Raw genomic sequence first — 23,972 nt, 5'->3', positions numbered from 1 at the left:
ATAGGTCACACACGCACGCCTTCCTTTCCTCTTCAGCTTCGTCTCTCGGCCTAAGGTCATTTACTTTTACCGAGCCACCTTCAACGTGTCACCTTCGGGCCTTCGAATCTCCTTGTCCTTTTAGCTAGGATTCGAGAGGAAAGAAGAGGGAGGGGAGGGGAGGGAGAGGAGATATGTGGGTATACGTACGTGTAATACGTGGAAATGATCGCGGTAAACCGGTGTTTCCTGTGTGATCGCAGACGCAGGTGCAGGAAAACGGCGACCTATATTTCGACATACCACTTTGCCCTTCGAGAGCGCGGTAAATTGTTAAACAAACGCGTGCCGCAATAATCGGGCAGGATGCATGAACGATCAAGGACGATCGTGGGGGCGACCGTGTTTGCTTTCCTTACCCGGTAAAAAATAATTGCAACGCTGTCGACACGCGCCTCCACAACAACCGATCTTTGTTTTTGGATGTCGCATAATGTATACTTAATACGTACGCAACAAACGCGAGTTGGTTGCGTGAAAGCGTAAACACAGATGCGAACTTCGCTCTTGAAAACCAGACGGTTACGTACATCGCGATCTTATCGAACGCCACATAATTGATGTCATATCAAAAAAAATATAATATTATGGAAATAAACGGATCGATTGTACGAAGAAAACGCATACATGGTAAAAATTACGTGATACGGAGGAACGTGGTGAAAAAACAATTACGAACGATTAACGGTTTAAGAACTCGAGTCGCGAACTTCGATTTCTCGGAATCTTTAAAAACACGTTAGTTTCGGTTAATAATCGTCATCGATCATTCGAGTTGCGAGAAGGACGCGGCAAAAGTGAGAGAAATGGAAAGAAACGAGTATTCGATCGTAGGTTATCCGCAGAAGAGGGAACGGATTAAGAGCCGTGATGAATCGAGAGAGGAGAAGGAGGAGCGTTATAGAGCGTTCCACGTGGTATCAAACTTCAGGGACGTTGGTATATATGGGGCGCGAGGCTACGGGGCCCTTATACCGCGCTGGTGTCTTGTATCTCAATATTTATCGAATGTATACCGCGTGATGCTAAACACCAGACGGTTTTGGCCCTCGGCCCTGAGTAACCAACGAAGGTCATCCGCTTAACCGCCGATAGAGAATTAGAGAGAACGCGAAACTCGCGTGCAACTATAAATCTCATAACTATATTAAAGAGTCGCGAAGTTTTCTGAGTTGAAGCCAAGCGAAGAATGGAAGGAGAGATCGAGAAAGAGTGAAGGAAAGAGAGAGAGAGAGAGAGAGAAAGAGAGAGGAAAGAAATGAAAGACTGAGATGGTTGAGGGCCGAAGGTTGGTCCGGGCTGAAAATACTTGGACAAAATATAGTTGCGTTTTATTTCTACGCGCGTGAATACATGCACAAGTGCATACGAGATCTGCGTATTCGGTGCTTTGTCTGTTTACATTGATTATCCGAGAGATATGAAATTACAAAAATCTATACTCTAAATATATCTCTATACGTAAAACTATCTTTTATCATTTTTCGCGAAAATCGATTCGAATCGAAAGATATTTTACACGATTCGTTATAATTCTGTCAATTTCTCTCGCATTCGCGATAAACCATTTCGTTTCCCCTGCTCAATCGTAGCCAATATGTATAGATTTGCAAAAGATAAGGATCGACGCGTTCATATACAGCAAGTTGTTTTCTGCATGGTATCTTCGCTCGAATCATCAGAGACGGTTACGATAATTTTATATAATCGATACAATAGTAACGCGAGTTATGCTATAGTTGCGAGAAGACAGAGAGAGGAAGGTAGACGAGTTGAAGAGAGAAGTGTATCGATTCGTAAAACTGCTATTTACAATTACGTTCATAAAGTGACGCAGAAAACCGAGCATACACCATAGAATTTAATCGTTTTTATGTAAACCGATATCTCGTGGTACACCGAACCATAATGCGTGATCACTTCCTTGATCGTATGCGATTACCGTCCGGTTGCTCATTTTCACCTCGGCCGAACGAACCGTCACCATCGTTTCGCGAGATTCGCTTTTACCCGGAGAAAAGATTTCGTTAGGTAATCCCGTCGAAGATATTCGATCGCGGCGCTTTCATTAAATCACTATTATTGCTTTGCGTCTCGCACTCCGCGTTTGTCAAACGGACTCGTGTAGGTGGTATTCAAACGCGTTCGACTTTACCGCCATGTCTAACTATCACCAATCAGAGAAGCAAGCATACTTTGAATCGCTATTCAATCCTTTTACATAATACACGGTGTATTCGATTACTTCTTTTAACTAATCGATGTTAATTTCTCTTACCTCTATATATCCCGATTTACGATGACGATTTATGACGCTTGACGTCGAAGAAAATATAGACTGGACGTGGATACTTTCGACGCACACCGATTTCTATTGCACACACTCTAGTAATGACCGTTGGTATCCCCAACCTGTTTTCTTGTTTCTACTTCCACTTCAATCCCACTTCTTCTGAGTCACCGAAAACATAAACAATTTTTCGTCGGTTATTTGGCCGCACGATGACCACAAGTCACCTTCGATTCGTCGAAAGAAAGAGAGAATGGAAAAAGACGTTACGAACTTGGGTCGCGCAAGGTTTACGGTTATTATGATTGGGAAGCGCGCGCAACGTATCAACACGACGTCGCGACGTAAAAAAGTTTTGTTTTCAATTCAACAATGGTGGTTCTACGCGTACGCACAATCAATAACTGTTCTTTCACGTGTGATTGAGAAGAAAGAAGCGGCCATTTCTCTACCGATTCAACGAAAACGAACCGCACAGAATCTTTAACACAGTCCAGTCCAGTACGATGGCGTGCAACTACTCGAGTCAAAATCGTCCGGTGGGCGCAGAGTGACGCGCAGCCGTGGTATACTGTCGACCGCGGGAAATTCAGGAAGCTCGTGCTGCTTAATGATGGCGTATGATTATGCGCTCGCGATGCTTCGCGTTTCACGGTGGTCTCTTTTCCTCTTCGACAACTCTCTCGAAATCCTTTCTCCTGTACGCGGAGGGGTTCGTAGCGAAGGGGAAAGAAGACGGATTGCGTGACACGAGGCGTACGAGTCTTTGGCCGAAGCGCGAAGAAACACTGAACGTAACGCGCGAGCAGCGAACCTCGGTTTGCCTAGCCTAGCCGCCACTAAACGCCACTATCCTAGGTTAGACACGCTCGCGACACTCTCCCTCCTCCCCCTCCCCCTCGCCATTCCCCTCTGCCATTCCACTCCTAGCTCGCGCTTCTTCTTCCTCTTTCGCACTAACGTGCTCTCCCTCTCTTTGTCTTTCTCCCATCTGTCCTGCTCTCGCTTCACCGATCTTGCATCTTTCTCGAACTCTAGGGATCTATGTACATAGAGTACGGGGGGTACACACGCCGTGTGGATTCGGAGCGGTTGATTGGTGGGGGTACGTAAGGCCATAGCCACGGCCACCGAGTCGCACACACTCGCAAACACAGCAGCAGGCGCATGCACGCACGTATATACACATCGCGAATAGCGCACACTGGCAGAACGAGCGTTGTCGCTTCGTTTCTCGCGTGTGCGGGCTCACGAGCGCGCACACGATTCTAGACTCTCTAGAGCGCTTCGTCGATCTCGTGTATCGTCCGTGTATCGTTGTCGCACGGAAGCATTTCGCGGGACTATTTTATAACCGGAATCGCAAGCGTGAGTTAACGAGAAAGTGGAATTGCTTGTCTTTTTTTCCCCTCTGTTTAATGCCTGTTGAATTATACGACGTTTCAATATAAAAATAAGAGTTAACCGAATTAAGAAAAAAAAGAAAAAGAAAAAGAAATACGAATTAAGAATAATAACCAAAGAATCAAAATTGTTCCAAAGAAATTTAATGGAACACGGTCAATTGTAAAGGCGATATCACATCCGCGCTACAAATGTACGTAGCTCCGCACGTGCATACGCGAGAAGAGTCGAGAGGCAGAGTATATGCTCCGTATGTAATTTGTTCTATATTCAAGGGGCACTCTAGCGCATATATGTATTGTCCATAGCATATATGTACAGGGAATACATGTCTTCATGGACGCGAGGGTGTACAAGAATGTAACCACCGTGCGACTGAATGCAACAAGGCACACAATGTCTTCCTCGACCAACGTCCGTTCTCTCCAAGCATGTGCAGAACGCGTTGGCATTCAAATGACTATTTACACGCCTTGTTATTACGATGAACGGAACGAAACGCGCAGCGTTCGCTTTATCGAAATCCGTTTGAAAATCAGTACGAAGTTGCAAATCGTTCTTTTACATATTCGCGACGAGGACGCGTACGCTTATGCACTCTCTATACGAGCAAAAAATATTCAAACGGCACACGGAAACGAGGCGTACCTTTCATTCGACAGCTAAGTCGAAGCGCGATTCGTACGCAAACAAAAGCGAAATAAATTTCCCTTTTCCTCACCGACGAATTTATATATGCGATTTAAAGGGCGCGATCGTTTCGTTTTACACGATGCTCGGCTAAACATTGAATTAAAAGTGTATATCAATGATCGTCGATACGATACGAAATCGTCGATTGTTCGAATGCAATTGTCATTACAATTGCCGCAAATTGCCGTAATTAACCTTAGAAGGTAGGCGTGATAGATCGATTCGAAATGACAATTCTCGTTATCTCTAACACATTATGCATATGTGTAAATGTTATTTTTTTTTTCGTATATTATATAATAAAAAAAATTACGTTTTCTGTTCTTTTTTTTTTTTTTTTTTTTNNTTTTTTTTTTTTTTTTTTATACATGTAACGTTTACAACCGACGATTCCGAGGAACGAGAACAAAAAGGGAAACGCGGAATCGAGCGTGTATGTAGGGCTAAGGGTAAAGTGAGTAGTGGGACTCCGAGTTTGGTCAGACAGGCAGCGTTAATCCACGTTCACCGTGTTAGGTTCTCTCGATGGTTGCCACGGATGGCGGAGTCGATTCCCGAGACTTTCTAACGAAAGTGCAAGTCTTTTCTTCTAGCCGACATACCGCGCAACCGTCCTCGAAGCGACTTTCGCGCGTTTTCCGCGGTTTCCCGCCGAGGACGAAGACTCTTCAAAACTCTTCCGGGCTGAGTCACTCAATATTCTCAGCGGTCTTTCTTATTGAAAAGAGATAAAGCGTAATAACAATGGTACATTTTAATCATCCCTTGTTTACTTGTGTGACCAATTATCTTTCGCAAAATAAATCAATCGTGAATTATTTAAAAATAACAAGGAAAAAAAAAAGAAAAGGGGGATACGAGAGATCGGTCACGTATCCCAAATATGCAAAAGAGGAGCAGAATCCGAATTAGGAAGTGGCGATCGGCCTTCGCTTCGATTCACGAATTCAAAAAGCAAAAATTTCTAACATTTGAACGTAGCGAGGAGGCCGCCTGAGGCACACAGTCAAGGTCTCGGCTCTCTTCGGCTCACTTTGCCGTGACATAAATATTCGGGGGCCTTTTGGGCCCACGTTGATTCCTCGTGCTGCCCGAGTTGGCTGAACTTGCCAGCCGAGCGAAAGAAAGAAAGAGTGAGAAAGAGAAAAAGAAAAAGAGAGAGAAAACGAAGAGGTAGGAGGGGAGAGATAGAGCGCGAGAAAAGGAGAGAAAGAGAGGAGCCTTGCTTGTAATCGTCTTCACCGGGAAACGGACGACCCTGAGTAGGAACTCAAAAGATTAAGCCATCATCCTCATCAGGACCTTCTCCTCTCGACTATTTTTAAAAGTGCAAACAATTCTATTCAACGTGACGAATCGCTATCACGCGGACATCATCATTGCACAGCGACAATAATAATACAAATGGAGAATATAATTAAAAGTATCCTTCACGCTTCTTTTTCCCCGACGCGCGTAGATTATTCTACGGCACATAGAATACATAGAAATATTATTCTTCAAGAGTAAAAGTTTCGAAGCGCAACCGATGATCGATAATAAATTTCCGTATGATTGTATATATATATATATAAAGAAGGAAGAAGACGATGAAGAGGAAGAAGAAGAAAAAAATAATAAACGGTCGATCGGTTCGTTCTGGCTGTTCCTAACTCAATGACATTCACAAAGCTGACGCATAAAGAATCGAGCGTAGTCCGATAGCGATGCAGTTTGCACACGCATTAAAGCATCGCACGACTCGAGACACGCGCGCGCGCGCGCCTAGCATACGCTTTTTCACGTGCATACGCTCGGTTAAAGTGTGTTGTTTCGTATACTACTAGGACTTAATAAACTTTCACTGGCCTCTCACGCGGTTCCCTTTCTTCTCCCTCCGATGTGCTCGGCTTCCAAGAGCCATAAATTCGGTAACCTCCTCCGCGAGGCACCGCCTCCTCCTCCTCCTCCTCCTCCTCCTCCTTCTTCACCTCAGTGTCCCCGTCCTTGTTCGCTCCATTGGAATCCACAACCGCGAAATAAAGAAACCGATGAATTCTACTTCTTCTAATATATAAATAAATGCACCTCAAAGACTCCCCGGTATCCCCACTTCCGTTCCGTTCTCTCTCTCTCTCTCTCTTTCTCTCGCTTCTTCTCTCACCCGCGCAACTCGCGCGTGGGACGTTGCCCCATTAGCGAAGCAGATATAAGTGCTTGCGAGAACGTAGTCAATTTAACGAGGTTAAAAAAAGGAGAGAGAGAGAGAGAGAAAAAAAGAGATCCTCTCTCCCCTCTCACGCCTGATGGCAGAGGTTCGCGTACGGCTTCCCAGAAGACAGCCAGACCGCACGCGTTTGCGTAAAACTACTGGCGTACTGCCGTTCCTCCAATCACTCTCGCTTTTCACCTGGCCGTTTGACAAAGATTCTCGGGGAACGATCGTGAGATTAGATGTATATATATTCGATATATCGATGCGATATATTCGCTTCCTAAATATTCGAGGCAGCGTTAAATCAATCTCGGTTTTTGTACACTTCGTTCAACGAGGAGAAAGTTGAAACGGTCGAAGAGCTATGACGTTCTCTCCTCCGCGATATTTCCGTATCTGTGCAGAGGATCGCTCTTCTTTCGAAGAAGAATATATCAGACTGGCGATCACACAGAGAGAGAGAGAGAGAGAGATGATAGGCTGTTGCAAACTCTCACTTTTTACCTTCTGAAAAAGAAGAAGAAGGCGATCTCTCTCGTCGATCGGTTCGCATCCACCCGGTCCAAGATCGGTGTTAACGCACGATTAGTGGGTCAGTGTCAGTCAACGACATCGGTTCACTCCCAGGCCAGATTCAAAGTCAGGAAAGGAGGCTAACTATCGTGAGCCGAATGTCGCGCGCGGCGAAGCAGCACACGCCGGGGCCACTGGCCAATATTTGGGCCAATGTTAACGTTGGCCTGTATACCGATTGCCTAATACCACCGCCTCGATTCGAACCTGATAATCACTGCGGTGGCGGGAAGGAACTATTCTCGCGTATACACGAAACCATTCCATTACTCAACCTTCCAACGTAATGAATCTCGCGTTTCGTGAACGCGACCTTTCAAGGATCGTTTTCGCTCCTTCGTCCTCGCAGCCATCGATTCGTTCGCATCCAAGATTAAAAATCGACGCGTTTGGGGGAAAGGGAATTTTTCGTCTTCTCGTCGAAAAAAAAAAGAAAAACTGGCGAGAGTGGAAAACAGCTTGAGAGCAGCTTTCGAGAGTAATTTTTCATCATCGGTGAAACAACGCATGCACTATGGTGACTGATCGCAGCGGTGTCTACTACTACTTTCACTTTCAACATAGTAGTGAGCCTCGTCAAAAATATTATTTAATAACTAAGGGTGTAAGTCCATTCGAAAGTAAAAGTGATTTTTATATATATTCTCTCGGTTTTTTTATTTTTAAAAAATCGACTCCAATAATTAAATCGAGATGAAAGCAGGTGTTAACGGCGATGGGATTCGTGAGTAAAGTCAATTCGAGTTAAGCTTCCGTTTTCACTGGCGGAAGTGGATCAACGCCTCGCGCTCGTTCGGCATTCGGAAGCCGTTAATCCAATTTAATCGGAGACTTTCAAAATCTCGTTGTTGTCTCGATCTACTACTGGTTACTGGTAACCATTAGATTCTTCAGTAATGCGTGTAATCTCGAAGTAACAATTCTTCTTCGACGACTCCTCTCAACCGGTCAATTATCCATCGAGAAAATCTTTTTCCCCGAACGAGTTTTCGAATTAAAAGAATCCATGCTGATCCATCCACGAGTTGAAAAAGCGAGTGACAGAGACTCTCTCGGAAATACGCTCGCGGACAAGAGTGGCTCGCTCTTAATGTCCGTGCGCCTTGTGACCCGTGGTGCAAACTAAAACCCACCGGAGAAAGTTGCCGGATACTTTCTCGTAGCTCAGCTGCCTCCTTTGCACGTTGCAGTCGGTTAAATGGCCCCTCGTATCGATACGATCGTCCGAACCATGTCTCGAATTGACCATATTTACTAAAGTAAAAATGTTTACTACTTTAAGCTCAAAAACTTGAGGAAAGAGGAGTCATGAGATAGAAACTTGGGCGTTTTCACCGGTTGATAAATAAAATATCGTTCGAATATATATCAATGGAGATCGAGAATAATTCGATTGTGCGAGATCGGAAAAAATTTATCACGGGTCGAGAAAATCGTTTCTTAGAAAGTATGCGTGAAATGAAAAGTGGGAAAATTTGTTTGATTTCTTGCAATTAGAAAATATCGGCGAGCTTTGAAGTATTTTCTTCAACGTCAAGAAAGTTGTACGGAACGGCGGTAGACACGAGAAGTAATTTTATTCGCAAAAAAAAGAGAAAAAAAAAAAGAAATAATATCTTTCGTTTTTTGAGAAAAATCTAATTTAGATTTGGAATACAATTTTTTCCAAATTAAAAAGGAAAAATTAAATTTAAAAAAATTCACGTATCGCGTATGATTTTTGTTAAAAATGAAGAACATCGCCGAAAAAAAAAAAATTGTATTCCACGATTTTTCCATCTCGATAATCAAATACACTTAATAATAATTCCACAAAAAACGCACAAACGAAAAGTTTTTCAACATTTTCAACCAGCCACGAATTAATCGAATTTAAAACGAAATTCCCCCTTCCTCCCCTCCCCTTCCCCCTTGACTCCACCACTTCATCGCCACCCTTGCTCTGGACACCCTGTATACACTCGAAGGTTGGAGAGAGAGAGAGAGAGAAACGCTACCAGTAATATCGGGATGAATAGCGCGGATGCGCGGCAAGAATGGATCAAGGGACTGGGGGAAAAATATCGAACCATTCTTGGCCAGTCTTACGAGGCTCAAGGCATTCAGCCGCTTCGCGGGCCAGCGACTTGATTTACTCGTTCGAGGGAACGAACTCGCCCGCGCTTATACATATACATTGAAGAAAGGTATACCCGTTGCTCTATGTATAACCGAGCCATTATACTCGCAGGTACATCGTCGGTGCGCATAGTCGTCGTCGAGGAGGAAAATCTCTGGTCCTCCTACGCCCGTTCGTTAACTATTCATGCGCGCACCGCGTATAGCCCGCGGTCGGCCGTGATGAATTGGAAGTTACACGTGGTGCAAAAAGAAAAAAGAAAGAGAAAAAAAAGGAAAAAGAAAATTATTTAGCCGGCCGCCGTATATAGTCGCAATAAGTCATCCCCAGGTTTCGACCCGTTTCTGCTGGTTTGAGTTAAGGATCTCTCGGAGTTCGAAACGGATGACGATAACGAGGGAACATCGCTCCATCGCCGATTATCTCTTATCATCGTCCGTCAACGTGATTTCTTTTTTCGAATCAAATTCTTACACTTTGTTAACTTCTAAAATCTGATCTACCAGAGTATTTTATAGAAGAGGCGAGGGAAATCGGTTTCGAATTCGAAACGAGGGTGAGAAGGAAAAAATGGGGGAGGGGAATATTTTCGTGGATCTCGGAGGATGCAACCAAGCGTGACGTAGCTTTCGTGCTGGAAACTGTGTGACGTCACTCATTCGATGACGTGTGGTCAACCGCGGTCAATGCACCAGGCCGACGTTTCTTGCAGGGCACTATAATGCTCGGTTCACTGGCGTCGGGCTTGTGTGCGTTTGTTCATGTACACAGGGCTGCGCCGCGGTGCATGTACGCGCGTTACACCGCAAAATACCGGGTGTTCGTATAAAATTCTCTTCGCTTTGTGTACTGCTGGCTAGATCGAAAGAAACAGCAAGATTCAGAGAAGATTCGTGATCCTATTTATTTTTGCATCTACTTACTCTCTCTCTCTCTATCTCTTGTCTATCGGGACAAGTAAGTAAGGCTTCTCGCAAGAGGGACGGCTGTATTTCCATGTCAACCATGAAGAAGAGATCGGTTTTGAACGCGCAATCGTGGATGCATTAACGATTCATACACGGTATCGGTGGGTGTTGTTTGAAATTCCTGCAGCGTGCCATGCTTATGCCAACATCAAAAATTCATGCACGTCGTTGACTCTGCTACCCTATATCCCTGCTTAATGAAGGTGCGTTTATATTCCTTTCTCTCTGTTCGCGATTTATCGTAAATATAAATATCAAACGTATAAAGGGATAAACCTTTCGAAAATCGAAATTTTCAGGGAGACGAAAATTCCCTCTTTCTCGAAACCTTTCTCTTCTTTTTTTCATAGAATAATTAGAAAAAGACAATGGTTTGATGATCAATTATTGACGAGTCATCTTAAATATAAATCGAGGATCGAAGAGCTCGTTTTCGTTTCTTTCCTTTTTTTTTCCCCCTCGTAGGACAATGGCCTAATTATGCTTATATACGAGTTTCATTTTTTCAGTCTCATTGTCGTCTAATCGTTCGCAATCGTTGACAAAAATACGCGCCCACGTGAGAGACGACGCCTACACCCACGTTTCGTGCGAGTCTATAGGTGCGGATCGGACAGTAGTAGATGACGCGAGTTATCGGGCAAGTAGAATGGTCCGCAATATGGTCGGCCAAGTTCCGATAATCGATGATCGTGTGCGCGTGTACCGGATGCAGCAATTGTTTACGAAGTGAGGAGAAGGAAAATCACGATCGACGTCGCGTAACGTGTGAAAGACAAGAGTTCTGGCCGGTGAACGTTCGAGCTGCAATACCAGAGAATCATCTGCTGAGAGATGAGAGAATATCTGGAAAAAAAAAAAGGAAATGTAAGAAAGAGAGAGGGAGATGGAAAAACGAAGAACGAACGATCTTGAGTGAAAAAAGATGAAAGTTATTTGATTTATACTTGGCGATTCGATTCTGAATTGCGTGAGATAGGAATCTAGAGACAAAGAGAGGCTCGAGAATTCAGCAGAACAAATCTGTTGCGTAACGCACCGAACGGTTTTACTTTTAGCGTTGTCTTCAAACAAGGCATAATGGTTTCCTCTCGTTTAACCGTATCTTATCAAGATTCATGGAATTTCGCGGCAAGAACGATGCCTTTCGTCGATGCCTTGCCTCTGTCGAAAAATCGTGTAATGGTGTGGCTAGAAAGCATGTGTAACGAAAGGAGGTGTTACGCCGTTGCATAAGAGCGAAGGAAAGAAAAAAAAAAAAAAAAAAGAAAGAAAAAAACTATTATGGACTATTAATCCTTCAACGATTCCAAAGCCCTGCTACTAATATATCCTTCGTTAGCCAAAGAAATCCGTGTGTACGCCGTGTGAACGAACGACACACGCTTGTCTTCGTGCTTTCTAAAATCGTGCTCGCCTTCATACTTTGAACGGAATTAATTTTCCCGCGATCTTTGAAGATACGAATGCGCATGCTCGAAAGAGAACTGAAACAATATAGACAGACCACTTCATTTCGGGAATTATAAAATTATTGTACGATCATTCTCAATGCAATCTTCAATCTACAATGAAAAATAAAATTTCTCTGATAGCAATTCTTTCAGAATTTTACGCTCGAAATATAATATAAATATATATATATATATATCGAATGATACGAAACTTAAAACTTTCAAAACGGGATTCTACATTGAGAATTTACGTCAAAAATATCATCTTGTTCCTCTTAACCTAATATAATATCCATCTTCGTGAAAAACGATTCTCTGTGAGCGATAGTATCATCGAAAGTTGGCCAAGAGGATCGTTTTTAGTTTAAAAATGCTCGCCTATCGGAAAATAAGTACCTATACGCACCGTTCGAAACGAAATTTACGAACAGCCAGTTCAGCTGAACGTATACAGAAGCTGCGTCAGCTAATAGTAAACGTACAAGAGGACCGTGATCCATAAGGAAGAAAGTTGGGAAGAAGAGAGGCGAATGCCGGCGCTCCTCTTTTCTTTTTTTTCTTTTTTTTTTTTTTTTTTTTTCTTCCCTCTTTTGTCGTGCGAGAAGAGTGCTTTTCGTGAAATTCGTCCAAGAGAGTTCTCGCAGGAGAGACGGAAAGGGAGACGTGACTTTAGCCATAAGCCCGTAGGTAGGCCGCACAGAGCATGGACAAGCAAGTCGAGTTGAGAGGCGCGGACGGGCGGTCAGAGACCCCGCAGGGCCGGCGCAAACAGTACAGCATTACCCACTCGCTCGTTCTATCGCAACCTGGACCCAACAATGCTCAATAATCGTCCCTGTGATCGCGCCACCTTTTAACCGCCAACCTGGAAAAATTGTCTCCACTTTTTCCACCGGTTTCGTCCCCCTCTTTTCTTTCTTTTTTTTTTCCTACAGCTCGCGAAAATACCAAGAGCAGAGAGAGAGAGAGAGAGAGAGAGAGAGAGAGAGAGAGAGAGAAAGATCCATGCAATCTCGTTGTAGGTTTTTTTCTTTAGAAGATTGTGCGAATCAAAGTTGAGGACCTAGAAAATAGATGAGCGTATATGAATATGAATATGAATGATAGCGTATATGAATTAGAATTAAGAATTTATGAGTATTTGGAGATACATTGTTTGCAGTTTGTTGAATAATTTGAAGGTATCTTTTAATTTTGTTTACATAAAGATGTAAAAATAAAAAGCGAATCAAAATTGTGAAATCTTAATTGAAAATATATATATATATATATATATATATATATATATATATATGCGTGTGAGTGTGTATGTGGTAAAATAATAATTTAAAGAGATATTGAGAATTTATGAATAATTTGAAGATGTTTGAATTAATTTTGTTTACGTAAAGATGTATAAAAAGTTGATTATTCAATATGTTTTTAGTAAAGTGAAAAGAATATTAATGAAAATGTAAAACGAGAGTGTGAACTTCCGGTAATAAATTATTATTTTACTTATCTATTGCTAATGTTTCATAACAAGGAAACTTAATATCTTTTAACACTCGTAACTTTTTATATCGTAATGAGATGAAATTTTTATTTTATTAGCCTCTGATTAACCACTGTTTCTTAATACTTTCTACAGAAATGGATAAATTAAACTGTGAATTCCTATTTCAATATTTTCATATTTTGAAAAAAAACTTATTGCAATTATTTATACAAATAAATGAAGACTTAAGTTTTATCTCAAAAATCCAATAATTTAATTATTTCATGTTTTTTTTTAAATTTTAAAAAATTAATTAATATTCAATAACTAATTCAAATGTATCATGAATGAAAAAGCACATGCCAGTTGAATCTAATATTTAAAATTATATTCTATATATATATATATATATATATATATATATATATCTAAAATTATTAAGATCTTCATTTATTATATATTTTTATTATTATTAATTAATTATACTGCATATTAAATATAACATATGCATTAAATATATGTATAACAAACAAATAGCAGAAATAAAATAGTATAATTTATTTGAAATATTTAATTTACTTAAACATTTATTATAAAATGAATCTTTTAGAAAAAGATGTTCCTTTCTTTAAAAAAAAAAATATAAAAATAAAATCTCCAATTTTCCTTTTTCTAAATTTATAAAAATATGATATATTACTATTTTTTATTGGAATTCTCCACTTTATATGTATAAAGACTCTTTTAAGAATAATAAAGAGAAAAAACAAAATTGCCGGAAGATAATCTAGAATAGGTTGATAATCTACCGCGAGCGATGGATTTGACGATTTCGTTAATTTCACTTTTCATCGAACGAGAATTTTTTACTGTTCGCGATCAAGCACACAGAAACGAATGGGCGAGCGTATATGCACGAGACTTTCTCTGTAATTCGCTTTACGTCTCCTTGGAATTATGATTTCCGCGATTCGTTATAAATACATTCAACATGACGCTACATAATCATAACGCTTACCCATTTTACGCTAACTTTCTGTAACCAGAAACCGCGCAATGCTCTTAATTTCTTCGACTACTTTCTTCCTCTACCTGAATCTTTTTCTTTTCTTTTCGTTCCGGTGTAATTAACGAGCACAGAATTTTAAAGTTATAAAAATCAAAATGTCGACAAAAAAAAAGAATTGAAAGATATGCGAGTCATTAAAATAAAATATAAAATGCATCGTGGCGTATTATAATATAAACATAACGCAAGAAGACCTTCTAAAGCTACTTATTTATCTTATTGTATATGATTTCAAATTCACATATTTAATACATAAATGTAGGTCATTTCATACAGAGGCCAATAAAAACTTGCGAAATATCAAAATAAAAAGAGCCTAGCTTTACATGTAACGGCATTACATATATTCAACAAACTATACAGCTTCGGCTATAAAATTTGCGTTACTTGATTTCGAGCAGAAGATAGATGGGTGCGAAAGATATCCTAAAAAAAAAGAAAAGTTAAATATTGACTGGTTGCTAGGTTTAGCTTAAACGTAGAATCTTACGCTTCTATTTTAGTTCCAAGTAAAGGAATAAGCTGTTCGTTCGAATGTGTTTAGCTACGAATATAAACAATGTACCAAGAATACGTGCGCAATAGAAATCGAGATGGTAATGTTTCGATGGCATCCATAACGCGCAATACATGGAAACGTCTGGAAAAGTTTGGTAAAAGAATTGGGTCGTTGCTGATTCGTTCGACAGAGTACCAACACTTTTTCCATGAGTGACCGAAACTTTCAACGATGTCCTAGTCCGTCTCAAACTACGGTCAATGATCCCTTCTTGCCCCGATTTCACCAATTTCGCTTAAAAAAGAAAAAATGTCGTGCTATAACATCTACGTTAAATCGCTATATTTTCAATTGATATCTTACGAGACGACTAAAAATCCTTAGGGAAACTCTGTTACCGAAGACCATAGAATTATCAACTACGATGTTCTATACTTAATTAAATTGAAAGCACGAACGCTACGAACCTAACCTTAACGGTTTAATAACGGATGCGTAATTCGCCCTCTCAGAAGAATATTGTATAATATTAAACATAATGGTATTCACTCACCGATCGAGGATGCACCCGTGACATCTGGATCTAACAAGCTTGCAAAATTTCCTTCTATTTGATCGTTGATCGTTCTTCTTTTTCGGTTTAATGTTCACTTCAAGTCACCAACTGACAAATCACCCACTCACTGCACGCGCACCGTCCTCGTCGGAAAATTTTACTCAAAGTCACGATCGTTCTGTTACGACGTATTGTTTTTCACTCTTCGTACACATCCAGCAGAAAAAGATTTCGTGAAGTTCGTGAAATCGAAGCGAAAATCGATGGAGATGATCGTGAGCGTGCAAACGGCACTGTGTCCTTTACGATGTCACTCGATGTATGTTCTCGTCGTGTATCGTTCTGTTACGTTCCGGCGGTTTAGCCGGCACGTGGTCGCGTACGAAACACTTTCAGCTTGGTCGTCGAGAGAGAGAGAGCCCACGCGTCTCGTGTGCTTGTAATCGCGCGTTCGACTGAGCGGCCGAGTACTCCCGAACTCCCCGACTCTCGCTCGTGCCGCTCTTCCTGCTCGCGCTCGTCTCATTCTCTCTCATTCTTTCGCACGTCGTCTTCGATGCGTCGACTCTCTCTACCGCGAGCCTCCCCACTCTTTCCTTGTCGCTCCAAAAGGCCTTTTCGTGCATTTCTCTCAAATATTTCGCTCTTTGTCGATCCTGCCTTCTTGATATTCCTTCTTCGTTATTATTACAATTCTACTTTTTTCGGTTTTTAACTTTTTTTTTTCTTTTTCCTTTTATTTTATATTATTGCAAATATTGTAATTGTATTGTAATACGAATAAATAGTCGGTGATTCTAATTATTTGTCACATTATCACAGTCGTTTCTGACGAACGATCGTAACTCTTATTTCTTCTCGATTTATGCTTCATTTAAATACTTTCTCTGCTTTCTTTCGCGACGTGCGTAGTATTACGCCACTGTCAGTCCCGCTTAGGCATTTTCGATTAATCGTCACATCCTGTTTTACGTTCGTATTGTGTTTTGACGTGTTTTAACCTCACCTCCATGCGCTTTTCCTAACTACTTTCGTCCATTCTAAATTACGAAGAGAGATATTCTATGAAATCCGAACAGCTCATAATCGTCAAAAGAAAGGTGTCTCGTCCATCTTCGTTCTCGACACTCTCATTTTCTTCCAACTCGCTATCTCGGTACACTGAAACAGAGGATTTATTATCTGTTACGTCGTATAATGTCTTTTGAGGCAGGTTAGGGTGCTTAACTCAACATTAGTCGTTGAGGTCTACCCCCTACAGCGGCATTCTTCTGCATTCTGCACCGGTGAAATCGGTTGACGCACGATCAACCACCGCGGTAACAGTAAATCACTAACCGAAACATTAACTGTTGCAAACAGTAGAACGTCTTATTGCGTATTCGCCATTCGCGTTGAACGCACAACGATTAAGTTGACGCCGGTAAGTCAACTCGTATCGATCGAGTTTCGATATATTCAAACAGACGTTCTAGAGAAATCTCGAAAAAAGGGTAGACATATTGTTATATCGTTTCAAAGTCGAATCGAATTTTTAAGCAAACCATATATGGGTCAGAAGATCAAATCGATATTAATACGTTGTGAAGTTGATCGCATATACTAAAATTGTTTCGTAAATCATTCGTTCGACGTATATAAATATTATATATATTGTATGCGTTTATTAAAATCCGATAATTTCATTGATTTCAAGCATGTGTCATCGAAATAGTGAATTAAATTCATTTTTATGTACGTTAAAATTTTTTGGGAATTAGTTAATAGAAATTTACTAAAAAAAAATCGAAATAAATTGAATCTCAACGATCGATAGCACATACAGCATTTTAGGTTTCATGCACAAGCAGATGTCCGCGATACAAATGAACGAGTTCTGCCATTCTTTATTTTTCCCCTTTCAGGTTGGAAACGATAAAGATTGATAGCGGTAATCTACAGATGTGCCATAGTAGAATCACGAAACGGTGGAATAATCTCCATAGACGATTCCATCTACCTGAATGTTAAGATTTATGCATCTAATATGACCGGTATTAATTCATAAATCCGGCAGGTATTACCATCTACGAAACTCGCGATTCATAAATCCCAAGATTTATGCGCGGCAATACTAAGCACGAGATGGAAATGCTCGCATGGCCCGCTCGCTTGCGATATGTGCAGTTAAATTAACCTTGAAACGATTTGGTTGCTCGGATAAAATTGCAAATCTTTTGTCACTCGGTTTTAACAGTGGTCGTTATTAAATATTCCTTGTTCAAAGTGGTCAACGTAGATATCGAATACGCGTAAAATCGCAAAAAAGATTTCTCCACGAGTGCTTCGAAACGCGAAGGAACTGTTGTGCAGTACGATTAAAATTTTTTGGCCGGTTGTGCGCGCATTGGGCCGTACTCGTTCCCTAACGGACCAATATAGTATATTTGAAAAGAAAAAGGAAAAAAAAAGAGATATAAAAAATTTGCAATTCCACCACTGTGTGACATCAGAGGCGAAGATCTTCGACCGGAGGAGGAGATGGAGGTCGTTGCTAGAGGAGGAGGTGGTGGAGAAAGAGAAAGAGGAGGTGGAGGAGGCACACGGGTTCGCTTTTGCCTGAGCGTACCCGTTCGTTCACCCTAGCGGGGGCACCAACCTGGCTTTACTTCAGTTACACGCCGAGAGAGCCGGCGCTGTATATAGGTATATAATACATTCTCGCGTGTACTTACACCTAGTATAGGTAGGTATACGGAGTGTACAGAGAGTGTCCCGGTCGAGCATGATGCGGTTCCACGGCCCTTTACGAGCGAGGCGGGGTACCGACTTGCCCCGTTCTCCAAAGAGAAAGATGGAACACGGTATGAGAGAAAGGGACAGGGGGCAAGCCCTTGTGTTCGATCGCTTTCGACGAGCCACGGATCGTACTTTAAAAGAAATTTTATACTCTGATGTAGAGATTATGATAGGAACGAATGTAGGCTAAATTTATTCATCGTTAAAAATTTTTAGTGATCCTATTTTTTTAATTTATGAATTAGGATTGAATGGAAATTTATTTATAAATATATATATTTTTTATATAAATATATATACTATATATGAATGTATATACATATATTTCTTTAATGCTAATTTTTTCGATACTATGAATCGTGATTTGCATTACTCGGCGTGCCAAGGGGTTTTTGACCTGACACGTAGTAATTCCAAAATGCTGACTATTCATAATAATGACGCTTATTTACAAGAGGATAGCTAGTATATTATTATATATTGTAATTCATTATGCTTTCATTCTACTATGATATTTAAGAATTTAAAAATCGCATTATTTTAAAATATAAAAAGTATTATGATTCTTTATTTATTTTCATATGTTCTTAATTTTTTAATGATAAAATAAACCTATATTTTATTGCTAATTTTTAAAATATAAACACAATTATTTTTAAAAATAAACATTAATTTTCCTTTTTTAAAAAAGCTAAATTAAAATTAAAATTAAATAACAACTACAATATTTTAATTAAGAATAACGACCAGTATGTGTGCTGACCATTCTAATTGATACTGGATCTGTCACTGTATCTGTTGGACTGGAAGTTTGTTGTTGATGTGAGTAGCTCACTTCCATATCAATTTCGTCTAATTCTTCTTCTTCTTCTTCATGGGTATCTGATTCTTCTTCTTCTTCTCCTTCACCTTCTTCTTCTTCTTCTTCTTCTTCTTCCTCTTCTGATCCTCTAAACTATGCACAATTACATTCATAAATTATATAATAATTTTATTTAAAACGACAGATAATAAAAAAACTTAATAATATCGAAAACTAATTTATCATAAAAGTTTTATTTAAAAATAAAAAAAGATTTGCTTTCATTTGCTGCATGTTATTTGACAGTCGGTAATAGCGTTATTAAATGATAACCACAAATGATAAGCAATTTAACAACTTTGATTTTATTTATGTTTATTTTTATTTTTATTTTGTCAATATTAATTAATATGAAGAAACTATAAAAATAAAATGAAATTATTAAATAATGGAATATATTGTAATGTGATATATGCTAGAAAAAAGTGAGGTTAACTTACGTCACTAACTGTCTTTCCTATGGGGATATGATCATAACCTTGTACCCGAACATGTTCTCTCTAAAGAAAAAAATAAAGATAAAAGTATAATCAAAGTAATCAAACAATTTGATATTTATATATAGATAATACTTATCGAATTGTGTACTATACTTACCCACGCTTGATGTTCTGCTTCAAGTTGAACTACCTCACTTTCATCATCACAAGGTCTATCGGCATTAAACCACAAAGGATCTGTTGCTCTAGGTTGTAAATTTGGCCATAATGGCATAATCGACATTTTGAAAATCTTGTCAAAATTTATTAAAAACAATTAATAATTTAGCACTCAAATTATCAGAAGTACACAAATTATTTACACATGCGCACAAACATGTTTGATTTTTGGCGCTTGTAATTTCATATTCAAATATTGTTAGATGTTTAAGAAAGCAGTATATTTATCTATGTACAGGAAAATAATAAATATTTCCATAATTTCATAAGATTAGATTTTTATATAATTTTTTCAATATTTTTATATATTTTAGTTATTTTAACTTTATGATTTTATTTTATAACCTCACAATATTTCAAATATAAAACATGTATGGCGCGTACTTATTGCGCCATCTATTGTAGAATATAAATAATTATGTTACTACTCTAGTGTCACGTGTTTACCCACTGAAAACCATTAATCCTTGTCTTCGTTATGTTTCATCTACGGCGATGAAGGAAACCGTGAATGTTACGTACAGTTCATTAATGGGTCTCTAAGAGATTGCTTGCGCGTTCTCGCAGAGAAATCTGCGAAAGTGTCTATTTATTTCATTATAATCGCATTCAAGTATTTTTACGAAGAGAAAACATTTTGTACAACATAACCTCGATCATCTAATAAAGGTAAATTTAAGAATTGTTAATATTTTGTTTATCAAATTAGAACAATCTGATGTAATTAACATATATAGTATAATTCTTTTCAATATTTAATTTAAAATTTTCATTTATATATGTAATAAATTTTTAAATATATGATATAAATTAAATAGGAATGTTTCACATTGACAGGTATATTTACATTACTAGAATGCAGTAAGAAAGTATCATATAATCAAACATTCATATATTTTAGTGTTAATATAATTTTTAATCGTGTTTCCCTTTCTAAAGTCTGATAATAATACGTTAATTTCTCCACTTTTATTTTCAATTTTTATTAAATGATAACATTTCAATTTCGTTTCTTTTAAGTTTATATAAATGACATACATTTTAGTGATAGTTCGAAAAGATAAAAAGTGAATGTATGACTTGAATTCTCCAATCTCTTTGAGAATGTTGGTTGAATTCATGCAACTTATATTTTATCTATTTATATTTTATATTTTATCTAAATTACGATTTGAAACAAAATATTTTTTTTCATAAAATAAAAAATTATCGAAAAATTTAATATTAATATTTGTATTTATATTTTAATATTTATCGCTGAAATTAATTTTCGTTTTGAAATCTCGGCATTACTATGCCATGTGTTAGTTAATCGTAATTAGCTATTCACAATACCTCATCTATCCAATTGAAACCGTGCACTCTCGATTGACTTCAATTTTATATTTCAATATATTTAATAAATTATTAAAATTTATATATTGTTAAACGAATATCTCACTTTTTATGGTGTCATTTGAAATTTCATTTTTTGCTTCTTATTAGGCGATGTACCATTGCTCTTTAATGGAATAAATCGATAATCGAAACATCTTTTACCGGGAAAATTATAACGCATATTCCTTCAATGGAATCTTGGTATTTCAATATAAGGATTCCAATGGAACATCGTATATTCAACAGTTCATTGGCGTAAAAATTCACGATTTTTTTTTCTATTTATTTTTTTTTTTTTTTTTTTTAGATGGAATATTTAAATTTTTTTTTCTTTTTATTATATTCATACACATGAACATAAAAATTATTTTCTATTTATTAGATGTAGTACGTTCCTACTGTATTTCCTGTTTTCAATATTGCTTATCCCTATCATTCGCTCTAACCACTTATGGTTTCCGCGATGAAATTGTTAACTTGTCTGTCATATTATTATAAAATCGCTCTCGAAAATAAGGGGACATTTATATCATGTTCAATATAATTTGACCAACACTATTACATTTCATATGATAGAATTTCTATGCTTTTTCCTGTCATCGATGTTGTTGAAAACAATCAAGCTCGTTTTCTTGATACATTTAAAGATATCGAAATATTAAATATAATTACCCAATACATATTAAATATTACACATATTATGGATTTTTTAAAAAATTTATAAAATAATATTCTTATTATCATACAAAATGCCATAAAAAGAAACATTAAATCAAACATCTTTTTGATAAAATTCAATCAATATGTTTATAAACACTATGTACTATGTAATAAAAGATGATATAATAATTAATATAAAGATAACTATATTTAATTGATAAAATAATAAGATAAAAAAAGAATCACTATCGGATGAATTAATATCTTAATTCATTTTAATTGAGAACATTGATCATTGCAGAACATTTTTGTTCTTTTTTTATTTAATTTATTTTTTATTATATATAATTTAAAATAATATTCGCTTCTGTTATTAATAAAATTATATAAATTATAAACTATTACACACAATTCCTCACCCAATGACATTTTTATCTCAATGATAAATAGTTACGATATTTCTTTCTACGTGTTCTAAAAACTGCATAATAAATTCATTTCCGGTATATTAATAATATATGTATTTTTGTGAATAAGTGAATATATACATTGTTCAAACAAAATTATTATAAATATCTTAGATAAAATATCATTTATCGAAGACATATGATTAACATTTATAAAATAAGATGCGTTTTGTGACTCGTTTTTATGGATTATTATTTACAGTGCAAAACATATTATATTTCCTTTTCAACAAGAAGTGTAATTTTCATGATGGATTATATTTCAAAGCATTCTCTAGTTAAATATCTACGATTATTGTTTAATGAAAAATATAATTCTACAATTAAAAAAATCTCTGATGCACCTGTAATCGCAAATAAGATAAGACTGTTGCATTTTTATATGTAAATATTTTTTTTCGCTTCTTATGAAAATATGCGTATCAGTTAAATACTGTTTCTTCAACTTTCTTGAAGAAAGCTTTTTTACAATTAATTTATTTCAATAATTTTATTAAGATATATTATAAGATATAATATATAATAAAATAATATAATAAATAATGTAATAAAAATATAATAAATATAATAAATGTTAATAAAATAATATAATATAAATAAAATAGAATATAAATTAAATAGAATAAAAACTAAATTGATGATTTTTTTTCAACATATTAATTCAACATATTTATGATTAAATGATGAAAGAAAGTATATATTAATTATAAAATTATTTTACATATTTTAAAGAATTGAAAATTGGATTATAAAAATCCAATTTGGATCATTATAAATCCTATGTTTGTGCAACCAGTTAGAATAGAATGTTAGCTGCTAGATTTACATGAGACCGTTGAAACTATCTCGAAGAAATCTACTTTAGAAAGTACGCTGACTCGTTTTTTTCATTCAGTTCCTTTGTTCATGTTGTCTGATTGCTACTTATGAACTCGTTTCTTCTTATACTTTTGTTTCTGGTCGTTTATAGCCTAGGAAGCAGCCGAAAAAGAACAAATGATTTTACAAAAATCATATATATTAATTAAGAATATCGTTGATTGATTTAGAAATAGCTCATTTATTCACGAATGAACGCGCATGGTTTATCAATTTTCTCTCAATAGTTATATAATATTGCTTTCTAAGAAGAAAATAATTTGACATCAAATTAAAGTATTGTCTGTTTCTTTTTAAATGAATTAATGAATAATGAAATTTCAGATATAATATAATTGGTAATATGGAATATATAATGATAGTTTTATCGATATAAATGTTTGACGTTTTAGGTATATCGATTGTATCGCGTAATGCGGTAAATATTCTCACTATAAAGTCGAGTTTAGCACTCAAGCAACAGGTGTTCTTTTCACGTGGAATTCTGTTTCACTTTGAATCAATTTATGATGATAAAAAAAGTTTACCGTTAAAAATTCATCATTTCCATTTTCTTTTCAATCAGTTTATTACTGTTTGAATGATAATTCGATAGATATCTTTACTGCATATATCAAAATGTAGAAATTGCGACGTGCTTTATTCTCAATATTAATTATTTCAACCTTCAATTTAATGATATATTACATTTTCGAATATATAAAAAAAATGGTCTTTTTGATAGTAGTAGTACATTTCTTTGTAATGTGAAAAAGGTAATAATTATTTTATCTTTTCGTGATTACAATGATTTTCAAAATATACATATATATGTTATTTGTAAAGCGAAATAATAACAATTTTAAAATATTTTCAAAAAATTATTACTATTCTGCCGTTATTAAACAAATTATTCATATCATGCAAATATTTTTTGTTTAGTTTAAAAATTTTGCATTCTTTTCATTTTTATTTA

At 37.0% G+C, this 23,972-nt stretch overlaps 2 protein-coding genes across 3 annotated transcripts in view; both read right to left on the bottom strand.

Annotated features, from left to right (window-relative positions):
• The window catches only part of LOC122716449 (ecdysone-induced protein 74EF), a 159,009-nt gene extending 151,790 nt beyond the window's left edge, over positions 1 to 7,219 (bottom strand). The window contains exons 1-2 of one of the 2 annotated variants that reach the window (XM_043939514.1): positions 7,125 to 7,219; positions 2,318 to 2,488 (exon numbers count right to left, since the gene is read on the bottom strand). The gene's annotated coding sequence lies outside the window, so the exon portion shown is untranslated. Of the gene's footprint in view, positions 1 to 2,317; positions 3,149 to 7,124 lie in introns of those variants that run through there. The other variant, XM_043939515.1, reaches the window with a different exon arrangement.
• Positions 7,220 to 10,572: 3,353 nt separating this feature from the next.
• LOC122716453 (anaphase-promoting complex subunit 15-like) lies at positions 10,573 to 19,758 on the bottom strand. Its single transcript, XM_043939519.1, has 5 exons — positions 19,573 to 19,758; positions 19,416 to 19,475; positions 18,877 to 19,068; positions 15,333 to 16,496; positions 10,573 to 11,126 (listed from the first exon to the last, which is right to left on the bottom strand). Exons 1-4 carry the CDS (start codon positions 19,696 to 19,698, stop codon positions 16,425 to 16,427), a joined length of 450 nt encoding a protein of 149 aa, XP_043795454.1. The 5' UTR covers positions 19,699 to 19,758; the 3' UTR covers positions 10,573 to 11,126; positions 15,333 to 16,424.
• Between the last annotated feature and the right edge of the window lie 4,214 nt (positions 19,759 to 23,972).

The sequence above is a fragment of the Apis laboriosa genome, unplaced genomic scaffold (genome assembly GCF_014066325.1).
Source record: "Apis laboriosa isolate Shangri-la unplaced genomic scaffold, ASM1406632v1 scaffold45_cov149, whole genome shotgun sequence".
Classification (NCBI taxonomy): Eukaryota; Metazoa; Arthropoda; class Insecta; order Hymenoptera; family Apidae; genus Apis; species Apis laboriosa.
Note: the sequence above shows the minus strand (reverse complement) of the source record. Positions and strands in the feature narration are given on the sequence as shown.